Source organism: Haliaeetus leucocephalus, unplaced genomic scaffold (genome assembly GCF_000737465.1).
Source record: "Haliaeetus leucocephalus isolate CR32 unplaced genomic scaffold, Haliaeetus_leucocephalus-4.0 Scaffold168, whole genome shotgun sequence".
Taxonomy (NCBI): Eukaryota; Metazoa; Chordata; class Aves; order Accipitriformes; family Accipitridae; genus Haliaeetus; species Haliaeetus leucocephalus.
This window is the reverse complement of record NW_010972604.1, coordinates 781788-802745: the sequence shown is the minus strand read 5'-3', so window position 1 is coordinate 802745 and position 20958 is coordinate 781788. Positions and strand designations below refer to the sequence as shown.

General features: G+C 40.5%; 1 protein-coding gene across 1 annotated transcript in view; it reads left to right on the top strand.

Moving 5' to 3' along the window:
* WDFY4 (WDFY family member 4) overlaps positions 1-20958 on the top strand; it is a 139929-nt gene that overhangs the window by 65168 nt on the left and 53803 nt on the right. The window contains exons 39-42 of the mRNA XM_010563521.1: positions 10673-10750; positions 11666-11902; positions 12776-12807; positions 14070-14226. Coding sequence (XP_010561823.1) covers positions 10673-10750; positions 11666-11902; positions 12776-12807; positions 14070-14226 — 504 coding nt within the window. The remainder of the gene's footprint in view (positions 1-10672; positions 10751-11665; positions 11903-12775; positions 12808-14069; positions 14227-20958) is intronic.

The following is a 20958-nucleotide window of genomic DNA, read 5'->3' as shown; positions in this document are numbered from 1 at the left end:
AATGTATATCTCTACATCAACACTTACAGGAGGATTTTTTTATGTTTTGTACAGTGCTAGGACTTAATTACCTAGTACAAGTAGTAGCTGCATCACAGATAGAGAATTAGACCTGTCTGGGGCAGGGCTCTCACCCCACATGATTCCACCAGGAAAGAGCACTGGGGCTTCATTCACTCCTGGCTGTCAGTCTTGCTTCACACTCTTTGCAGCAATCTTTTACAGGTTGTGCATTAGGTTTGGGGGAAGAGGGAGAAATGACCTGTTTCAAATTAATATGTACAGATCATACTCACAAATTCTTGGGTGAGATGTCTGTGTGGAGAAGTCTGTGTTTTAGAGGGTAGTTTTAAACAAGGGTTTTCAAACAGAAGTGTTTGATTTTGAACTGGAAGGCTGATGATGTATTCCGAGGCTCTTGTCAGGGCATGGAAGACTCAGCCCCAGGACGTAAAATCAGCGTTAGCTCAAAATGCTGTATGTCAGTGGGCTTTGACTTCTGTAAGAAAGAAACTTTATCTCAAGTTGACAGACATGAATTTACATAGACTTGGCCATTATCATCCAAGATGTCAGTGGCAACACTAGCAGCTGAACCCAGAGCTAGTTAGTGGACCAGTGCCTTCAAATACTAGCTACTTCTTTCCTGCATTGTTATAGCATCTTTCAATAACTGACTGTAAAATCAAAGCTGATGCTGATGAGCCTGGGTTTTCAAACAATAGTAGAGCCACTGCATCAGAGAGTGGTTGTTCAAGGTGTGGAGGAATGCAGGGTACTGAAAAGGAGAGCAGGGTTAAACAGAAAGAACTTGATAATTTGGGAAGAAGGAGGAACCAGCTCAACTTAGCAGTTCCTGGTAGGTGAAATTAAGAAGATAGAAATATTTGAAACATAATCACGATTACTACTTAAACAAATATTTTTCTTACCAATCACTCAGTTGATCTTTTATTAGCTTTTCAAGTTAACTGAGTTAAAGCAAACAAACATATAATGATATATCTTTGAAAAGTGCATCATTTGTGTAACATCTTTATCTTCAGAATAGAAGGATAATTAACATCACTAATTATCTAATTAAGTTCATTAACTATCCACCAACAGTGCATCGTGAAGTTGACATTATGTTCTTCTGTCAACAAATGCTTTGATTTCTTAGGAAGTAATTAAAATGTAAATTAGCATGTCATTAAATGCACAAGGGAAGTTTGGAATTAAATATTCATTTCAAAACTGCTCATAGCACACATTTTTTCTTTACTTCAATGAAATAGGCACTTTACTATTAATGATGTATATTAAAAAATTTCCATTATAATATTATTGTCTTGTTTAATAACTGGCTCAAAGCTAAATTACAGTATGCTGCAGCAAGCTGGAAAAAGTTTCTTTAACTTTGAACAAAGAAATTTTTATGTCCTCTTAAGCGGGTATCTGACACATTGCTCACTTACCATTTTCAGATTGTTCCCAAGATCATAAAGAAATAATTCAACAGGTCAATAAGTTAGATAAGAACTGCATGAAAACACAAAATGCAGAGCTATCTGATTTTATGTAATACAAATCACCAAACTTTCTGAAATGCGTGGGAATAATTTCCACATTCACTGAAGACAACTGTTTAACAGAGAAGTTGGAATATAAAGGTTGGATGATGATGAATACAAACCATTAGGCTGACTCAGTTCCACAGGCCACTCACTCCACAGTCTGTCCCCAGAAATCCAGTACCGGTTGGTACAGGAAATGGTGTGTGACAGCACAATGCACAGTAGAAAAATCTATCCTAGCAAAACTGTTCCTTTCTTGATTTATATCACTTTCATCTTAAAACCTAAAATACAAGAAATAATATCTCTTCCAAAACTTTTTGTTAGTAACTATTCAGAGGGAGTTTTTCTGTGTTTTTAAACTCAGTGGTGTCCTGTGGCAGTGAAGACCCTTCATTCAATTATGCATTGTATGAAAAGATCTTTTCTTTTGTTTCCTGCATATTTTTTTTAAATAGATTTTTGCTTTCCAAACTAGAGATTGTGTCTCATTCAGGTTTAAGCTTGGATATAGGATTTCAGCGAGTGGAGTTTAATGTTTAAAGCTGTTAGCATTGAAATCTCATCTTTCAAGAGCTGCTGGTTGCAGAGTTTTATTCTCATGTAACAGAGAGGATGGCAAATGAATTGAATGGTGTTAATGTGGATGAAAGCAGCGTTTTATCTGGTTGCATAGAAACCATAGAAACAAGTGCTAGCCAGTGAAACAGAATTTTGGTTTTTTTCCTGCTGAATATATACAATATATTTTTCATATTTCTTGGTTCAAATATGTCCATTTTCTTCCAGAATTTTGATGCAACCTATTATTTATAATAAATTTAAAAAAATTGTTTGAATTAAGTTGCTTTATATGGATCGTTTGATTCAAAAGCCTGAAGCAGCATTAAACCAAATCAAACTTACATTTTTGTTTTAAAACTTTGGGTGGAATCAACATTCTCATCCCGTTTCCCAAAAGAAAATAGTTTTTCATTATTCTGTTTTTTTCTAAGTTCTATATTTGCTCTACTTTTAAAGACAAATAATGCACTTTTTCAATTATGCTATTTATTATTAGAAATCTTTATAAGAAGAAGAATTATGACCAAATTTGCTTATCAACAAGTTATGAGTTTGTATATGGTGTCTCATCTTATGCAGGGAGCATTATAAAATGCACATAGGAGTCTGGGTGCCCAGAAAATTAAGTATGAGTTTCCATCAGACAGCAGGGACTGAAAATAGCTAAGAGTGTGAACCGGATGGTTGTATGTGCAAGTAGAGAACAGGAAATCAGGGGAGGTCCTATAAATCTCTGCAAGATGAACTTAAATGTTTCTCCTAAATGAGGGTATAAGTTGCTAACCTGTGCTGAAGTCTGTGACCGTTCATTTCTTGCTGTTCTCATCCTTGCTAGCCAAATTAAAGGTAAAGCTTGGTTGTGCCTGTGTTCCATTCATGCTTTCTGCTGCAGAGTATTCTGTAGAGTCCAGGATTGTTCTACAGGCACTAAAAAACTCCAGAAGTAATCTTGTCACCTTTAAATGCATGTCATTTTAGGAAAACTGATAATTTTGGGGGTCAGGGAAGAGATGTTTCTTTGTATTCTGTACTCTGAGCTCTAAGCATATGCTAATTTTTACAGAATTCTTTCATCAGCTAAAGGATTAGAGATGCACATTTTTCTTAAATAAAAGCTATGATTCAAACGTAATCAGAAAACGCCAGTGCATGAGGCTTTCAGATAAATGCATTGAGATACTATGTAATAAAGCCCTAAGTTACATACACCTGTAGGACTTCACAGAAAATCACCATTTTAAATAGAAATAGGAAAATGGTGAGTAAGAACAAGTGAAGGCAAGAAGAGACTCCATTGCTATTCCCCATAATGCCGAAGTCTGGCCACCTTTCACTAGAGGTAAAAGCTAATACCTCTGCTGTAACAGGATGGAAACTGAACCCTCAAGAGGTTGAGTGAATTATCCCAAAGTCACAGAACTCATCCTCAGAGATAGGATTAAAGAACAAACATGTCACACCTCCCATTGAGCTTTTTTGCTGTTAGGAGACAAGTTATCTGTTCTCCCAGGAATTCATCTCTTCAGTAGTATCATCTGTTGGAGTGTGTGTGTATGCACACATATATACATACATATATATAGTTGCTATAGAAGTAAAGCTGCTTCTGTGCTGCCTGAGTTTAGCTGATAAATACAGTGTGGAAGTCTCATCACATGTACACCATACTTTGGTTTTATCCTCTTGAAACTCACCCCCATGTGTGGGTACATTTATGATGCACTGAAATATGGAGGTTTTTCTCATTAAGTTTGCTATTCCCCAACCAACTGGTGATGCCAGGAATCCATCCATGATCTTAGGAGCAGTTGGCACTGTGCATTAGCCTCCTAGCGGGTTGAGGCACGAAGCTTCCATGCAACACTTAACTGCTGGAACTACAGTCTGTTGAAAAGCTAAATGAATTTTGGCAAAGCAACAATAAAATCCACATGGCAATAACAATTTTGTGATTCAAAAGAGCCTGCAAACAACCCTCAGCATGGAGAGTGTATGCGAAGGACTAAGATAAACTGATCTTTAATCTGCTAAGAAAAACATTATCTGCCTTAGCTTAATGCTTGTTACCTGGTGACTAATGAAACAATTTTTCCTCTTATGAAACGAACCTATTCGCTTCCTAGTGCATAGTCAATTACCTGAAAAGTAGTCTTGTCACAAGATGGGTGGCTTATTGTTTGCACAGGGTAGCAGTATACCCGGTCTCTGATTCACCCTGTTAGATTTAGTAGCAATAGTAGACTTGGAGATGTTATGCACTTTGTCCCTGTATCTGAATGCAACAGGGCTGGTGAATTGGAGAATTCACCTAGCTCTAGTAATTTACTATAACATTCAGATTCTTCTCTGTAAAACTGCCATGCTAGCTGTAATCCTATCCTCTGCTTATGAGGCTGTTGAAGAAGGGATTGATTTATTCTCTGTGATTTAGCAGGAAAGGACCAGAAGCATTGGGCTCTAATTGTTCATGTCAGGAAGGGAAATTTTGGTTAGATGTGTGGAAAAGGGAGGAGCATGTGAACTGAAGTGGACATGAGAAGATGGTTTTCACACCTCAGAAGAGTTTATGCTCAAAATTTAACTGCTGACAATCTGGCTCTGTAGCTATTTAAGTCATAGTGGTTCAGGAATTTTCCGTTAAAAAGATTATTGGCTTTAGATGGTGACTGAGAAAATCAGTCACTTTTGTGAGAAAGTGTCTCCTTCCTGACTAAGTCACAGCATCAGTGACAGGAGATCCACTCTGGTTAGGGCATGCAGTCCAGAGGACAGAGCTGGGATATGGGGCTGCCAAGAGGAGTAATGCTGCACCACAGGTGGATGCCATTTAATGTTGTGCTCCTGGGAAATATATACTTAAGTAAAACTGAACTATTTGCTCTTTATAAAATGGCATTTCCTTAGTGTTCCATTTCATAAAAAATGCAGCTTTTCTGTTTTATTCAAGATGGGAAGAGTGTATCATGTTAGTATCATGTCATATTTTTCATTCTAATGATGATAATTTCCTGTTTTGCTCTTTATCACCCATAGAGGTTTTAAGCATGTTTAATTGCCATTTTTAAGGTACAAGTGCTGCATATGTATTATCTGTATGTTTGTACCTTAAATGCTTGGATTAAAGGCAAATCTTCCCCCTTCAGTAGCAGACAACCTGTATATAAATTTGTGAAGTATATGCCTAAGCACATCCTGAAACACAGTGATTTATTGAATCATGGTCATCAAATCTGTTTCTGCCATGCACATACTCTTTGCCACTGTCACATATGCTATTTACATGCAGTTTCTTGTGTCTCTAAGAGCTCCTTACCTGCTGTTATATTCTATGTCCATAGAATTCTTTCTAAAAGCCTAGTGATTGCTTGAATAGCTGTAATTAGGTCAAAAAACCTTCCATGTAGAATTGTGAAAGCCCAAGTTAGAGAAATATGGTATGTGGACTCTTCCTGTGATGTAAGATCTACTATCTGGTAAATCAGCTATATTAGAATACTATCTGGCACTGGGAACATAAGAGTAGAAGTGATTTCCAAATTGGTTCATCAAATTGTTTCCCCCTCCCACTACTGCATGCTGTCACCATATACATCCTCTTTGTGGGCTTATCAGGCTGTTTCAAATTAAATCAGGTTGGGTTTGCCCCATCACCAATCCCCCTTCCTTGCAACCAAGTCATAGTGGCAGGATGTTCCAGAAACTCACTTGTTTTTGTTTCCCCATCTGTAAGCTGAAGACTTTGACCTCTGTCATGAAGAACTCTTGAGTTGTACTGGTGAAAAGTACTATACAAGAGTATATATTTTTGTTATAGCTGTGATGCTATATGAATGCTCTTACTGTGTGTGCTTCTATATTTTAAATATTTCTTCTGCTTGGAAGAGCAAAGTAGTAGGCTAATATCACCAATTCTAGTCCTCACTAACAGATGACTAAAATACATGCTTCAGAACAACTACGTGGGTATTCTCGCTATCATCCATGGGACTATTCACTTGATACAGTGAGGGATCTGGATATTTGGGCTTCCCTTTTGGCCTTTCAAAGTCCAAAAATATTTTGTCTTGAAGTTTATTTTTATTTATTAAGAGTTTTGGCACATACTTTTGTGTGCATGTGTGTTCTGTAATACAACACATAGCCTTTAATTCCCCAAGAAAACCTCAAAGTGCAGCGCTCCAATGACATAATGTTTCTTTAGGAAAGAACTGTGGCATATGTGGCATCTGTATCATGCAATATGAGGTTATTATGGCAAGCCTGAATATTTATGGGGTGCAGGAGTACTAAGTGATATATATATATAAAAATAATTAAAAAATCAGACATAAAAAATTCCAGAGCTCAGTAGAGAATTGTTAACTTAGAAGTCACACCTCAGCCTTTTTTTTTTCTTTTTTTTTTCTTTTCTTTTCAACTGTTTCTTATTACAAGCAGCCTTTCAATTGCTTTAGTTGAAAGAAATTATAGAAAATCCACTCTCTGGGTTTTTTTTGGCATGCTAATTTGTCTGTTTGCCAGCATTTTTCTCCTTGCTGGTTTTACCTTTCCCCAGTGCTAATCATTTTCTCTCCTATTTGCCTCAGGTCTCCATGCAGCAAGAGGAGAAACAGGTTTTGATTCTGTGGTTCATTTTTTTTTAATAGGGAAATAGCTTGTAAATTCCATCACCTTTTCAAGCTCTAAATATTGGCTGGGGAACCTGAGGCAGCAAAACAACCTGATTCTACTTAGAATGTGATTGTCTAAGGCTGCAAAGTAGAGAAGGCTGTATAAAAAAGACTTAAAGCATGGTATCATACTCAGATTTTTAGGCCAGGATGGGTCAATATGGCCTGTTAGTCTGCTCTTCCCTAGAATGCGAGTCATATTTCTTGCATTTACACCTGCTTTTCAGCATATGAAACTCAAACTTTATATTATGTTACGCAATATTAACAATTATCAAAGCTGGCATATTGTTTTTGATCAAGATAGAGATTACACTGTGGCTCTGTTGTATTTAATCTACTGCATAAGGAGTTGCCATTTTAAAGGATAACTACCTACAATTTTTAATGGAAACTCCTTATTTGTTAGAAACTTGTTTGCACTGGTTGTTCATTAAGCATTACAGTGTAATTGTTCTGACTGAACACTTAATAAATAATAGCCTAGTCTATATTCTTCATGTTTATTTGATATATTTTCCAGGTTTTGTTTTTGTTTGTTGGTTTGTTTTGCAGGTTGGGGTTTTTTTTTGTTGTTTTTTGTTTGTTTGTGTGTGTTTGTTTGTTTGTTTGTTTGTTTTTCCAGTCACAGTGATCTCCAATTTTGTAACTGTTCATTTCATTTTACAACCAGATGGTTTTCCTATGGGGATCATCATCAGGGACATGTTCATCTGGTTGAAAATGGCTAGCTATAGCTCATTTGGAAGCCAAAGTGGTTAGTCTTCAGTTCACCAGACGCGGCTAGCAGAATTTGTCTTTCTTAGGACTCTTCATATGTTTTGAAAGCTAGGAGCTGGGTCAGTGAAGTCAGTGAGAATCTTTGCAATGTGGGCTTTGACCTTAGGGCTCTGATCGGTGACCATGAGTGAAATAACAGACTATGAGCTACTTTGAAACAGCTGCCAGTAAAGCACTGTCTCTGCTTGAATAGCCTGTGGGTATCTGAAGTGGTTGTTAATACTTGGAGGAATTGGTTGTCTATTCTGAATGGCTTTTACCCTATGTCCACATAGAGCTGGGATCTCAGCTCTTCTCCTGTACTGGGCCTGGCTCAACAGCACAGAGATGCTGTTGCTTTCTAGGTCAGCCTTTATGGGAGTTTTATATGAATTATGGAATAGTTTTGTGAGGCCGCAACTGTGATTACAGGTTTAATGATGCTTTAAACAAACAAAAATGTAATGACTTCCATCAGTGTAAAACAGGAGCTTCCTGCAGGGAAACACCAATAAATGTGACTTCGCGGCAGGGGTACAGACCTGGCTGGCAGCCAGCAGTAATCGGCACACCACATAGACCTTGTGTGTTAACTTAATTATAGCACAGTGCAAGCAGCAGCTAGATAGTTTGCTGTGAGGAATCACTGCCAGCATGGCACAGAGTCCATGCATTTAAAAGTCACCCATCTGATCCATGGCTTTAGGTAGTGAGAGGCTGGGACTTTCACAGCCAGTTTAGCCTTGTGCTGTGACTCACAGCAATCTCACCTTTGTCAGGGAAGCTCGGGTGAGCATGAGAGCCTTCGAGTGGCACTGGGGGCACTTTAACCTCTCCTGTATAATTTCTGATGAGCTTCTGCCTTCTCTGCCACCTCTAATCCTCAGGAACATATCAAAGGAACAGATACTTCTGCTACTCTCTGTAATGCCGTTAATGATCAGCCACTCTGATTCCTTTTTTTTTTTTTTTTTTTTTTTTCCCACTTCATGGCTTTGGTATACCTTTTGTAAATTCCTGGAAAGGGTAAGCAATCTTATTTTGACTTCAAAATCATGTTCAAGTAAGCCTGCATCCTTCCTACAAATTTGGCTGGCACATGGAATAGATATTTACAGTTTATTTGGATACTGTGATTTTGGAGATTCTCTTTCTTTCAGTAGTGATTAGGAGCATCATCCCGAGTCAGATCCCTATGTGCTGTACCATTAACTTCAGGGAAAAAAAGTTGCTCTTTAAGAGAGCTTTTGGGTTGGAAAATTTTAAAGCAAGTATGCCCAGAAGATCAGACATGGCATCATGTAGTTGTAATAGGGTAGTTAGAATCTTTTTCCAGGAAATACACTGTCAAACAGGAGACTGTTGGTAAGAAGGCTGTGATAATGAATTCTTCCCAGTAGCTACTTGCCAGCAGTCACACAAAGAGACACTGAGCAAGGAAAGAAATAGATGGAGCAGCTACCCTTGTGTTTGCATAGGAAAGTCTGAGTTACAAGACTGTAGAACAGTCCCTTGAGCATTGGACAACATTTTTAAAGCAGAGTCCTGTGCTGGTTCTTCAGTTGCCTTGATGCAATAAGATAAAACAAGCCAGTAGCTTACTCAGCAGCTATTCAGTGCTTCAGCTATACACGCAGCCTTTCCATATGCTTTGTGTCTCTCATCAGGCAAAAAAATGTCATGAGAACAAATACTTTATTTAAAGTCTCTTTGGGACCCAGAATTTCATAGATGGCTAGGAGAAATCGGGGAACAAACTTAGCATTTTCAAAGCTGGAAGCTTGTCTTTGATTAAAGTTTAACAGGGGAATTTCAGGAATTAGTATGATAGTGAAAATCTTGGGTTGTATTTTGTTGTTATTTGCATGATGCTAGTTTCGCACCTGAGGTATTCCACTGAGTTTAATAATGTTTCTGCTGACCTTTTCAAAAGGGAGGCTCAGATAGGAAGCACTGTTTGAAATTCTCCAGTTTGTGTTCTGTATAGGTCTTGGCTATGTGAACCCTGTGACCCCAAAACCTGTGGGTTTTGATGGAGTAGATAAGAAGAGAATGAAACCCATTTAATTTCCCTACTCCCTGAGTTTAAGGATCCCACCACACTGGAGGACTGTTAGTCTGTGTAACTCTGAGGTTAGTATTTTAGTCTCTGTTTTGTGGTTGGAGACGTAGTGGTTTAGGGCAATTGCATGTCTTGCTTCAGCACATAACAGTCTGTTTGCAGAGTGGGGAATGCAGCTCATAATCTCTTGACAGCAGTTCATCAGTCTTGTACTTGCACAGAGACCCTTAGCTTGAGAAGTTTATTCCAATAAAACAGCAGATGAAATGTATGACTGTTAATACAGGTTCACTGTTCTGTGAGTCTAGTGCATTCTGGAAGGAAAGGAAAGGTGGCCAGAAAGTTCTGTCAGACTGCTTTGGAATACATGTATTTCCAGAAACACTTGAGTAGCACTGGGGTTTAGGGCATGTCTGTGCTGTGTAGTGGAGCAGAGACGGTTATTATGGGTATTGTCTTGCACTAGCACAGCTCTGCAAGTTTCCAGTTCTAGAGGTAGCTCAGATATCTCTGCATCAGAATCCCATTAAATAGTGTGTTTATACTCCAAGTCACTTGTTGCCAGAGGACTTAGGGTCCTAAATCTCAAAAATGTTTTTGGAAGCAGTTAGCTTCCTGTCTGTAAAAAGGGGATATGGACCGTTCCTTTGTTTGCACTTTCTGTTTATGCAACAAGGAGCAGGTGTATTGTTACGGATCCCTACCTCAGTTGAGGTCTCTACAACAGAAGATTGTCTTATGCTACTTGCAGTACTAACTAATTCAGCTCCAAAAGGAGGAGCCTTAAATTTTATTTGCTGTTTTCTTTCTCCTCCTGAGTAGTTCCACTAATGACCGTTGTTAAGATCATGAATATGTTTATCTTCCTGGTGTAAGTGTGCAACTTGCTCTCAAATCATTGCCTCATCACTATCCTGTCTGGAGAGCCATCAAACTTGCAGACAAAGGTCATATTCCCCAATTATTCTTCTAAAAGACAGAGCAACTAATGCCTGCTTCTGCTTCTCACAGAGTTTACACCTGCAGTGCCTTGCTGTAATGTGTTCTGATGTTTCTTCTAGGGATTTGTGTCATGTATGGAACAGTACCGAAGAATTGGGCAGGAGCTGTATGCCTCTTTGTACAAGAACCATGTACAGGTAAAGAACAGGAATATTGTGCAACAGCTTTCTGTTGTTGAAAGGATGCTCTTGGACTACCCTGAGAAATGTGGCATTTCAGAAGTGAGATGAGTAGTATGCCCAAAGAAACGCTGAGAGTTAATGAGTCAATACTCTGTTCCTGACATCACCCATGAAGTGTGATATAGCATCACTCACCAGATTCTTCACTTTATCTTTAAGAGCCTTTTTTCTTTTGTTTAAATGAATTATTCCACTCCTACAGTGGCAAAAATGAAAGTGAGGACTTTGACCTTTTTTCTCAGCAGCCAGTAAAATTTTTCAACAGGTCTCAAGCTCGTAGTCAGTAAAATCTCACAGGTATGTTTTTGTTTCAGGATTGGCCATCAGAGACCAACAAGCTTTTCATTCTTTGAAATTCTCACCTCTTCTCTCCTTTAAATCGATATTTTAGTGTACCCCAACTCCCTGCACACACCTCCTAAGCAGAAATAATTAAATTTATGCCATTCTTGGAGGGAGCACAGTACACTTCTGACTGACACTTTCAGACTGTGTTTTCAGCGAGCGTGGTTGTTGCCATTTGAGACAAACATTCACCAGAAAAAAACTGGAGTGAATAAAACCTGTGATGCTGTTCTCCTGACTCACTGCTTTTGAGTTGGAAATCTAATGAAAGCAGCCATTTTCAAGGAGGTTGAAGGTTGTAACATGCTTGTATTTGTCACTGTATCTTAGTTTGACTAGTTGTATCTCCCACAGCATACTTTCAGTGGTCAGTTGGACCTGTGTTTGCTGGGTTTGCAGTGCTCCCTCTGCAGGGGTCCCATCTGGTAGGTTGGGTAGATCCCTCTGAATCACTGGGGTGGTGCCACTGCTAGGTAGGAGGACGGAAGTGTGCAAAAGGTGGCACAAAGTGGTTCTGTCCCACAGATGTTGCAGTGTGGTTACAGCAAAGCAGCCAAGGACTGGATGATACTTGAGGAGCAACTTTTCTACAGAAGAGGCCTGTGGAGATATGCAGCACGATCCTTAGAGCCACGATGGATTCTTGATTGTTATGAAGGGCCTTCGCGAATGAGGAGGAGGATTCAACGTGTGAACACCCGAGTGGCAACTATGCGAATGAAGAGTGAGGTAGAAAGCTTTTGCAGGAGGTGCACAATTTCTGTAGCAGTTGCTAGTGACTTTATACTCACCTCTTTCCTCTGGTTCTCATCACCTGATTCATCAGCATGCTGTGCCACGCATAAAGAACCCACTGAATGGGTCTGGTTTTGAGAGAGTAAGAGGAGTTGCAATGTGTTTAGCAGCAACAGAATGATTTTCCCTCTTTTCTGGTATAAGATCTCCCCAGAAAGATGAGATTATAACCCAACCATACTTTTCTGCTTGTAGTATCTCATGAGTATAGCTCTTCCCAATGTATGCAACAGAGCCCACTTAGAAGGCTGCACTGTTCTGTTAGTCTTATGCTTGTCAGGGCTGCTAGAACTGGTGGATGATCAAAAGGGGAATTAGACTGGTTTGAACTAAGCATTGAAGTGTATATGTGTGTATTTACAACTGTCTACCTCTGTAGTGTCTAAGTGCCAAATCCTATCAACCAAAGCTGAAGCACTTTAGTATATCAGGAGGTTCCCATCTCTAGGACATTTTCAGCCTTTATGTGAAGCTTGGATTCTGGTAGTTTTCTGTAGGCTGGGTGGTATGTTTTTTATCCTATAACTGGCCTCATGCAGGGTCGTCTTTGAAAAGACAGTAGTCCTTTTGGTTAATTGTTGACATTTGTTCCTACATTATATTGTTCCTTTGGGTCCTTTCAAATGAGTTTATTTGAATTTCCAAGGCATTTATTTGCAATGTAGTTCTAAATCTGTGTTTTTCTCTGCAACAATATTCTGAGTTATGTTTACCTGTCTGCATATTCCACTCTAGTCATACCTAGTCTCTTTTCAGGTTCTCCTAGCAAACAGAAATGAAACAACACCCCCTGCTGAAGTAAATCCAGGTAACCTTTTAGGCCTAAATTACATCATCAAGAGGGTGGACACAAACAGCCAAAGAGAACTGGAGTTAAGTGTATGGAGTTCCAGGTCAGAATTTCATCTAGTGAAAAAAACTTATTGTCAGTGCTCTGGGCTAAAAAGTCACTGGGAAAAGTCTGGGAAAAGACTGATGCAATTGTTAGAGGTGGTACATAAATTGTCTTTAGAATTTGTTGCTCTCTTGTTGCCACCAGAAAGATCTGAAAGCAAAAAAGCTATCTTGAAATGAAAGCTTTGGGCATTCTTGGGCACCTGGAAAGCTCCTAACTGCTTAAACTCAGAAGGAAAAATGCAGACTCTCCCCCTGCTTTTAGTAGACACTCCAGTTCTGCCTCTGAAATAGTATTTAAAACCAGGTGATAGATGGCTATTACCACTTGGTAATGGGAATTGTAACTTTCTGAGAATGTGGACAAAATAATGGAAAGCGGAAGGAAATCATCAAGAATATTAACATTTCAAACTGGTTTTCAACATTCAAAATAGAACCAGATTTTTCAAAATATGATCATTATGTCAACATTTTTCATTTTCCAAGGCCAAGTTTTCTGTTATGTGAGACAGTAAAAGAAGAGGGGAGGGGGGATGAAGTATGGTATAGAAGTCAATAGTTTTTCAGAGGGGGGTGGAAACATTGAGAAAGAACTGTAGTTTGGCAATGTCAACCAAGTCTAAGGCTGTGGATTTCAACCATCTGTATGGCTGCTCCAGGTCAAGCTTCTAGTGTACACTGTTGGAAATAGGCAGTATTGTCGGGGGTTTTTTAATGTGATAGGGCCTAGCAAACAAGTGAGAGTGGAGCTTGTTGTTCTAGACTCCAAACAAGACTGAAGTACTACACAGTTTCTGCATGAAAGTGGTTAGTCTACCTCAATAAGAAGGCTGATCATGCCTTCCCTAACTGTGTGAACTGCGTGAATTTGCAAAACTTGGGACACAGCAAGATATGAGTGGATTGTCACTCCTTGGGTTCTCTTAAGATCCTGCTCAGTTCATGTCCCCAGAAGACTACCATTTTCAGTTTTTCCTAATTTCCTAATGTTCAGTGATTGTAGGAATTTAGTTTGAATTATGACTGAGTCCAGCTACCTGTATTTAGTTCCCTGAACTAAGCATCTTTCCTTAGCACTCACAGATTTTACTTCTCTCTTGCCTGTTTTTTGCAGATAAATAATGTTATTTCCCAAGGTAGAACAGATTGGGTGAAAGTCTAAATTGCAAATGCTTTTGGTGTCATTCGGCTGCCACTAAAACTGCAATCTCTTTTATACTGATATAGGAGAGCTGAGGTTAAATGGAGCAGAAAGGGAGATGGATAAGAAGGGATTGGATTGCAACCAGCTAACGTTCTTCCCTGCACTACACGAAAGTTTCCATTCAGAAGACTTCTTGGAACTGTGTGTGGAGAGACAAATTATACTGCAGGAGTTTGCAGAGAGTGAAAAGGTAGGAAAGATGAGCTAGAAAATTTTCTCGGGGGGATGGCATTTTAGAAGGTGAACTGTATTTGGAGGTCTATCTGTTCCTTTCAGTTTGGGGTTCAGGTGGATTCTGGCTACAGTAAACATCATCACTATTTGTTTCCTTAGAGCAGCTGAAATTTTCCAGCCTCTGTATGAACTCCTATATAGACTTATTCTTGAAGAACATTTAACATTAACTCTTTGAAGTAACAGAAAAAAAAATGGGGCATGTGACGAAGGTATTCTTGTACCTGTGAGACAGTATTGTCTGAATTTGCCTAAGACATGGCAAATTATGAGACTCTGAGAATCCTGTCCTGCTTCCCCACCTTTACTCATGCTCAGAGCAGTGCCTGGATCAAATTTATTTATTACTTCTGGAAAAGTGTGCCAATTTTGTACAGGTTGTTAGTTCAGTGATGTTTAAATCTCTTCCTGATGAATACCAGAAAACATTTCCTCCTCCCTTTGCATGCCTTTTTCCTCTCTGCTTCCCCATGACTACTGAACAGATTGTTCCCTCTAATGCCATAGACACTTTCCCTGCTTCCTGTTTGATGTTTCCATTGTGTGTCATCTAGTCAAAACAGTGCTGTTCCTTCTTTGCTCTTGTACTGGACTAGATGGCCCTTCTCCCAGGTTTCTTCCCAGCATAAGGAAGAGGCAGGTTCAGGAACACTGAGGGAGGACATGAGCTGGGGAGTAAATGGGGGTGACTCTGTTAGGGGGATGGTAACTTTGGTCTGGTGTTCTCATTTAATCCCTTGGCTCAAAAGCCAGCAACCTGCCCTTTGCTCTCAGCATAGTCCCCACAAGGGTGATTCCAAATCAAATCCTTGATGTTGGATATGCACTGCATATAGCCATTTTCTGCAGGACTATGAGAGATTTTGTCATGAGTAGTAGACCTGGCCTCATTCTCTGATCTTTTGAAGTCTACCTGTTTCTTCCAGTTGCATCATTCCCCCTGTTGGCCCAAGTGTTAGCATCCCATAGTGGAAGCCAAGGGTCAGACTTGGAGTATTTAAACTCAGCCATCAGAGTGCTGTGATAGTTGTATATAGATACAGAAATAATTATTTTATTTTTGTGTCTCAATACCATCACCAAATTTTCTTGATGCTTTGCCAGTGGCCAAGGGTCACATTTGTGCTCTCTAACATGATGGCTTCCTCATGCTATTAGAGCTGTTGGTACACTGTCTATAATTCATTTCCCTGCCCCTCCTCCTTTTCTCCTCTCCCCCCAAACCTCTCCCCAGGAGAAGGAGACAGGCATGAAAATGTGAGGCATGTTTTCTGTGAGCTGATCTCATTTTGAGCCTTCAGGCTGTTTGTCTCTTCTCCATGTAACTCCACAGGAAGCCGTCAGAAACGCCAGGCATGTTTTTTTCCAGCAGCAGTCACTGTGTTGCTGAGCTGACAGAAGTATTAAAAAAAGCAGTAGGGGGTGACATTAGCTGTCCTGCGCTCACTTAGTGCGCTGCGGTCCTGCCTTGTAAATGGCTGCCTTGTGAGCTGTTTGCACTTTAAGCAGGCAACTGGAACCATCTTACCTACTGCACTGCACAGAAAAGACATTGGGATGCTTTGGCAGATACTAGGTTGATTTCTGGAGCACAGGGATAGCCCTTGTCTGGAAAGTGATTGTTGTTTTATAATGTCACCCAGTGCTATTTTTTTGCATTACCGTTAAACAGACACCTTTGTATGTATTCAGATATGAGAGATGGCTTTTTGCAGAAGCAGCAGATCAAATGCTATTGACATTGTCTGTTGGTTCAGAGTCTGTTCTTCAGCAAGTTAAATCAGGAGAATATGGGTGCAGATGGGGTATTGTTATGCTAATATCATCAGTCTTTTGTTTTATCTTACTTGAAAAGTAGAATAGAAAACATTTCTAGGCATTCCTGTGAAAATAATTTTAAGTATTTCAACAAGGTAAGTTTACCACTTGGACTGCAAGAGAAAGGGACTATAAAGGAGAAAGCAAATCAATATAGTTTAAGTATAGGCTAAAGGAAGCTACTGAGTGGTTAGTCCCTGAGGGAGGGGAGACTAATTGTATGAGGGAGCAGTCATGCTCTGTGTGTTTGAACAGCACCCAGACCATGCAAAGTCCAGCCTTTAGATATGTCCTTTTTTGTCACTTTTTTTATGCAAAAAACTACCCACAGAGGAATGCATTTCCCAGATTTCAAAGTCAAACACTCTGAATTTAGGAAATGCCAGAAAACAAGAAATTAATGCCACATCTGTGCAATTACAGCCCTTAATGACATAATCACTTGCTGATTTTACCGTAAGACTATCTATTCTGCTTTACCAGTACATAGACTGGAAGGTATGTCCATCCAAATCCATACCTTTAAAGTAGTATTTAGTTGTATTGATCATAAGTCTGTCTCTTCCAGCCAGGATCCTTGTAATACATATAATTGCATGTTCTGTGTTCTGTAGCAAGCAGGAATGCTGTAGATTCCAGTCATCTTCCTTACACAGTGTTAATTTGTTACTGGAATATGTCCATCCTCAGCAGGCTCTATGAAAAGAATAGTATTTAATCCTGTAGTTACATGGTAACATAATGCATTCACAAAGGTGCTGAATTCAGGCTGACTTTTGAGGGTTTGACTTTGCAATCATAATAATGCTTTCTTAAATTTTGTGTGACATTCCCAAAGCTTGAAAATGGAGGCCTCTATCAGACCTCCCAAGAATAGCAGGCCAATGGCAGGATTGCTGAAAATTACAGGTATCACACTGTCATCTGCTGGAGAAAACACCTTTAGAGCCTTTCAGGCCTTTATAATAGCTTCTGCCAAGTGGCAGCTGGAGGGGATAGTAGGAGTATGTTTGATCCTGGATATGGACCTGTCCTGTAGAGGGAGGAGGTTGCAAAGGAAACACAAATCTCCTCCACCGTGTGTCCCAGCCCTTCCTTTGGGAGGGAGAGCGTGTTGTGGTGAGCACATTTTCTTTCCTGATTATTTGAAGTTTAGCCTCAGCTGTTGTGACCCTCTTAGCTGCCCCTGAATTCCTGCTGTGTTTGAGCTATCTACCCCGTTCTCCTCACCTATATAGTACAGCCTCCAATTCTCAGGATTCTTGATCTCATCCTATTTCACTTGCCCAGAGAGTCCTAGTCTCTCCTCTACAGTCACCCTACTCTAGATGTAGTGTCATTTCTAGTTATATGAAGCTCCTTGCTGTTCTTTCCCTGTTTCTTTCTATATTCTGCACCAGTTTTCCCTAGTCCTCAACAGCTTTCAGTGATCTGCTAGATGCAGATTGAAAAGCCAAAAACCTTGTATGCAGTGTTGGTGAAATGCAAGATACAGAGGGCCATTGTTGTGTTTTGTCTCTGTGGAGGTACATAAAGAAGTGGGTGTTCAGAGGAGTTGTAGATGTTTGTGGCTCACCCACACACTCAGAGTCTGGGCACAAGGGATGGAGGGTCAGGGTAGTTGTTTGCAGACTAAAGCAGAATGGTGGGCTGGTAGCTGAGGTATTTTGTTGCTTCACATCCTCCCTTACAGATGGCCCCAGCAGGGACCACTTGTGAAAGCTGGGCAAAAGGACTGCTCTTGGTGTGCTTGGGACAAATGTGACTTTGAAGTCAAAGTTGGGAGTTGAGTCACCTTATTGCTGAATGTTTGGAACTGGTGCTGTAGTTACAGTAGTGTAAAGAAGTATCTATGTGTATATGCCCAAAGCAGCACAAGGTGTTTGTTTTGTCCTGCACACAAGTTGATGTGTGTAATTCACTAGACGAATATATCAGTCTGCAGGTGCAGATTTACAGGTGCTGCTGTCAGGCTTGTCCTCATAGAAGTTACTGAACTGTCATACTCTGGCTGTTTGGTTATACATTTTGCTGAGGCTCTGTTAAGATTATAATGTGCACAGTGAAGATTATATTTTGCATGTATCTTTAGTATACTGAGACTGTACACATTACAGGCATGGAAGGACAGGTTATATGTGATGTGGGTGATGTTACACAACATGTGCTGCTGCAGAATTTTGCAAGAGAAATGCAAATAGGAACTTGTCCTGAACTGATCTATCAACTTGCCTACCAAAAGCCAGAGCCAACCCTTTAAATAACTCTGGTTTTACCAGCAGAGACAGGGAGATTGCATTCCTTATCTGCAACCTGAGTCCCAACTGCAAGATTGCTCCCCTGATCTTTACAAGCCTAAAGTAGTCCTACCAGGTTGTTAATGTGCAGTTAGCATGTAATAGATGAAGAAAATGTTGGAAGGCTTGGGGAATGGTTTTGGTGTAGAAATTGTGACTTTTGGGGAAAAGTAAACCTCTGTTTGCCAGCAAGTCATTCAAGATGGTAAGAAATCCAAGCAGCTGGGGTAAAGAATCTGAAGTTAACAAGAGGGCATGGCCTAGCAGAAATCTGGGCACAATGCCTTTCCTTGAAGGAGGGGCTGGAGAGAGCACAGGAGATGCCAAGAACAATAGCAGAAGGGACTAGCATAAATCAGAGGGAGTGGGATCCATGGTTGGGAGAAAAGAGCTGATTAAAGAACAGGCTCAACTGAAAGAGGAAACAGCTATAAAGGTCAGCATCTAGGACCTGCAGAATGGTGCGGCAGCTCTGCATCCACTTGTGGACCCAATGTTTTTAGGGGCATTGCACATACCTCACAGCTATGAATAGAATAGAATAATTTCAGTTGGAAGGGACCTACAGTGATCATTAAGTCCAACTACCTGACCACTTCAGGGCTGACCAAAAGTTAAAAGCATGTTATTAAGGACACTGTCCAAATGCCTCTTAAACACTGACAGGCTTAGTGCAGCAACCATCTCTCTAGGAAGCCTGTTCCAGTGTTTGACCACCCTCTCGGCAAAGAAATACTTCCTCATGTCCAGTCTAAGCCTCCCCTGGCACAGCTCTAAACCATTCCCATGCGTCCTATCACTGGATACCAGGGAGAAGAGATCAGCACCTCCCTCTCCACTTCCCTTCCTCAAGAAGCTGTAGAGAGCAAAATGCAAAACATCAAGGCACGCTGTTTTCATGGGAGCACTGTTACACTTCATGCCAGTGCAAGGCTGCAACAGTAGAGAACTTTACATGTGCAGATGTACAGTGGGAACAAGGGACTAGCTGTTGTGGTCAAAGCAGAAGGCTGGGAAACCAGGTCCTTGGCACAAGCCCCTTCCCCAGCCCATGTTCCTCCACCCCTACCCCAGCTCAGTGAACAACTTTGCTACTAGGTGCAAAGGACAGGGTCTGACTCATGCTGTAAGTGTCACAAAAAACCCAGAGCATCTTTAGCTGGATCTCTGCTCTTCTGGACATGCTCCTTTACCATACTACTTTGTGCTCCATGGATACCTTCTAGTATTCTCTCTTCATATCTGGTTCTGGGGTGGGGGTTTTTTAGTGTTTGCCTTGATGAAAAAAGTCTTTCAATTGCAAGGCTGTAGCTTCTCCCTGGATCTCTGCAGAGCTCCTGACAAACTCCAGGGCCCTGACTGACACCTCAAGCAAGCGCAGCTGATCCCCTAACAGTTGCTTTCCATAGAATGGTGCAGCAGGGAAAGGAGCAGGCAGACTTTGCTGTGGTTAATCCTGAGAGACTCATGGGAGCAGTTGGAAGGGCATGAACTTGAGTGAACTGACCTAAGGGGAAATTTAAGGGCTTATATTAGTTTTTGGCAGCTTTTTCTTTTTGAGAGGAGCCTGGAGTGAGACAGAGATGTCTGGGTGTGCAAGAGGTATAAGCACAATCCTATTAGAACTGTCTTCCAGATGCTATCACCAGCTAAGGGATGCCAGCTTCTCAGGCTGGTGATGGGCCAGGACAGATGGCAGCTTTCATCACAGAAAGCAGGGACAAAGAGCAGTCCCAGTGCCCACAACCACGTACAAGACAAGAGCCTCCTGCCACCATTGCTTTCTCCCAAATATCTGATATTTTTTCCTTGCAGCATTTGAGAAGTTGTTAAAACCTGAGAAGTGCATGCAGAAGAAACACCTTCCACAAGGGGTTTTGCTCCAGTGGAGTAAGGGAGGGAGGGTGAGTGGAGGCTAGCTGCAAAAAAGGAATGTGTCCTCGGTCTTCTAAGGCAAAGTTGTGACAACAAGGCTTTCTTTCTAGTGATTGCAATGGTTTCACTCAAGTCTGAGCAGAAGAAATTTGATCCAATATTTTTAACAGTTCAGATGTGAACAAACTTGAGCCTAGAGCCCCTACCACTAAAGACTAGGTCAAGCAGATTTAGTTTCCTTTGGTCATTGAGCAGCTGGAAAGAATGAAGCAACCTGTCATGTATTCTTAAGTTGTGATTAATGAGACACATGTGTGATGGCTTCAAAGTAAGATGAGACTTCAACAACAAACAAACTAACAATCATTGCAGGAGAAATGTCTTGTGAGTGGCACAGAGAGGTGGACCTGTGTTGCTCTCACTCACCATGATAACACGTATGTTTCCCTAGCAAAAATTGTGAAGGCAGTGTATTTGATTTCATGCACTCCCAGTAATTTTAAACTCTGTGGCCTTAAATAACATTGGCCCTAGTTTACTGACATGTCATTTGTAGCTGATGCACCCTGGGATTCCTCAATACACAACAGAAAGGGCAGAAATAGTGTGTGACTACAGGTTTCATCTCTGTGATTCCTGACACAGTGCTACCTGAATGTGTTGCTTTTATGTGTATTGTGTAAAGTTTTTGTAGCTTT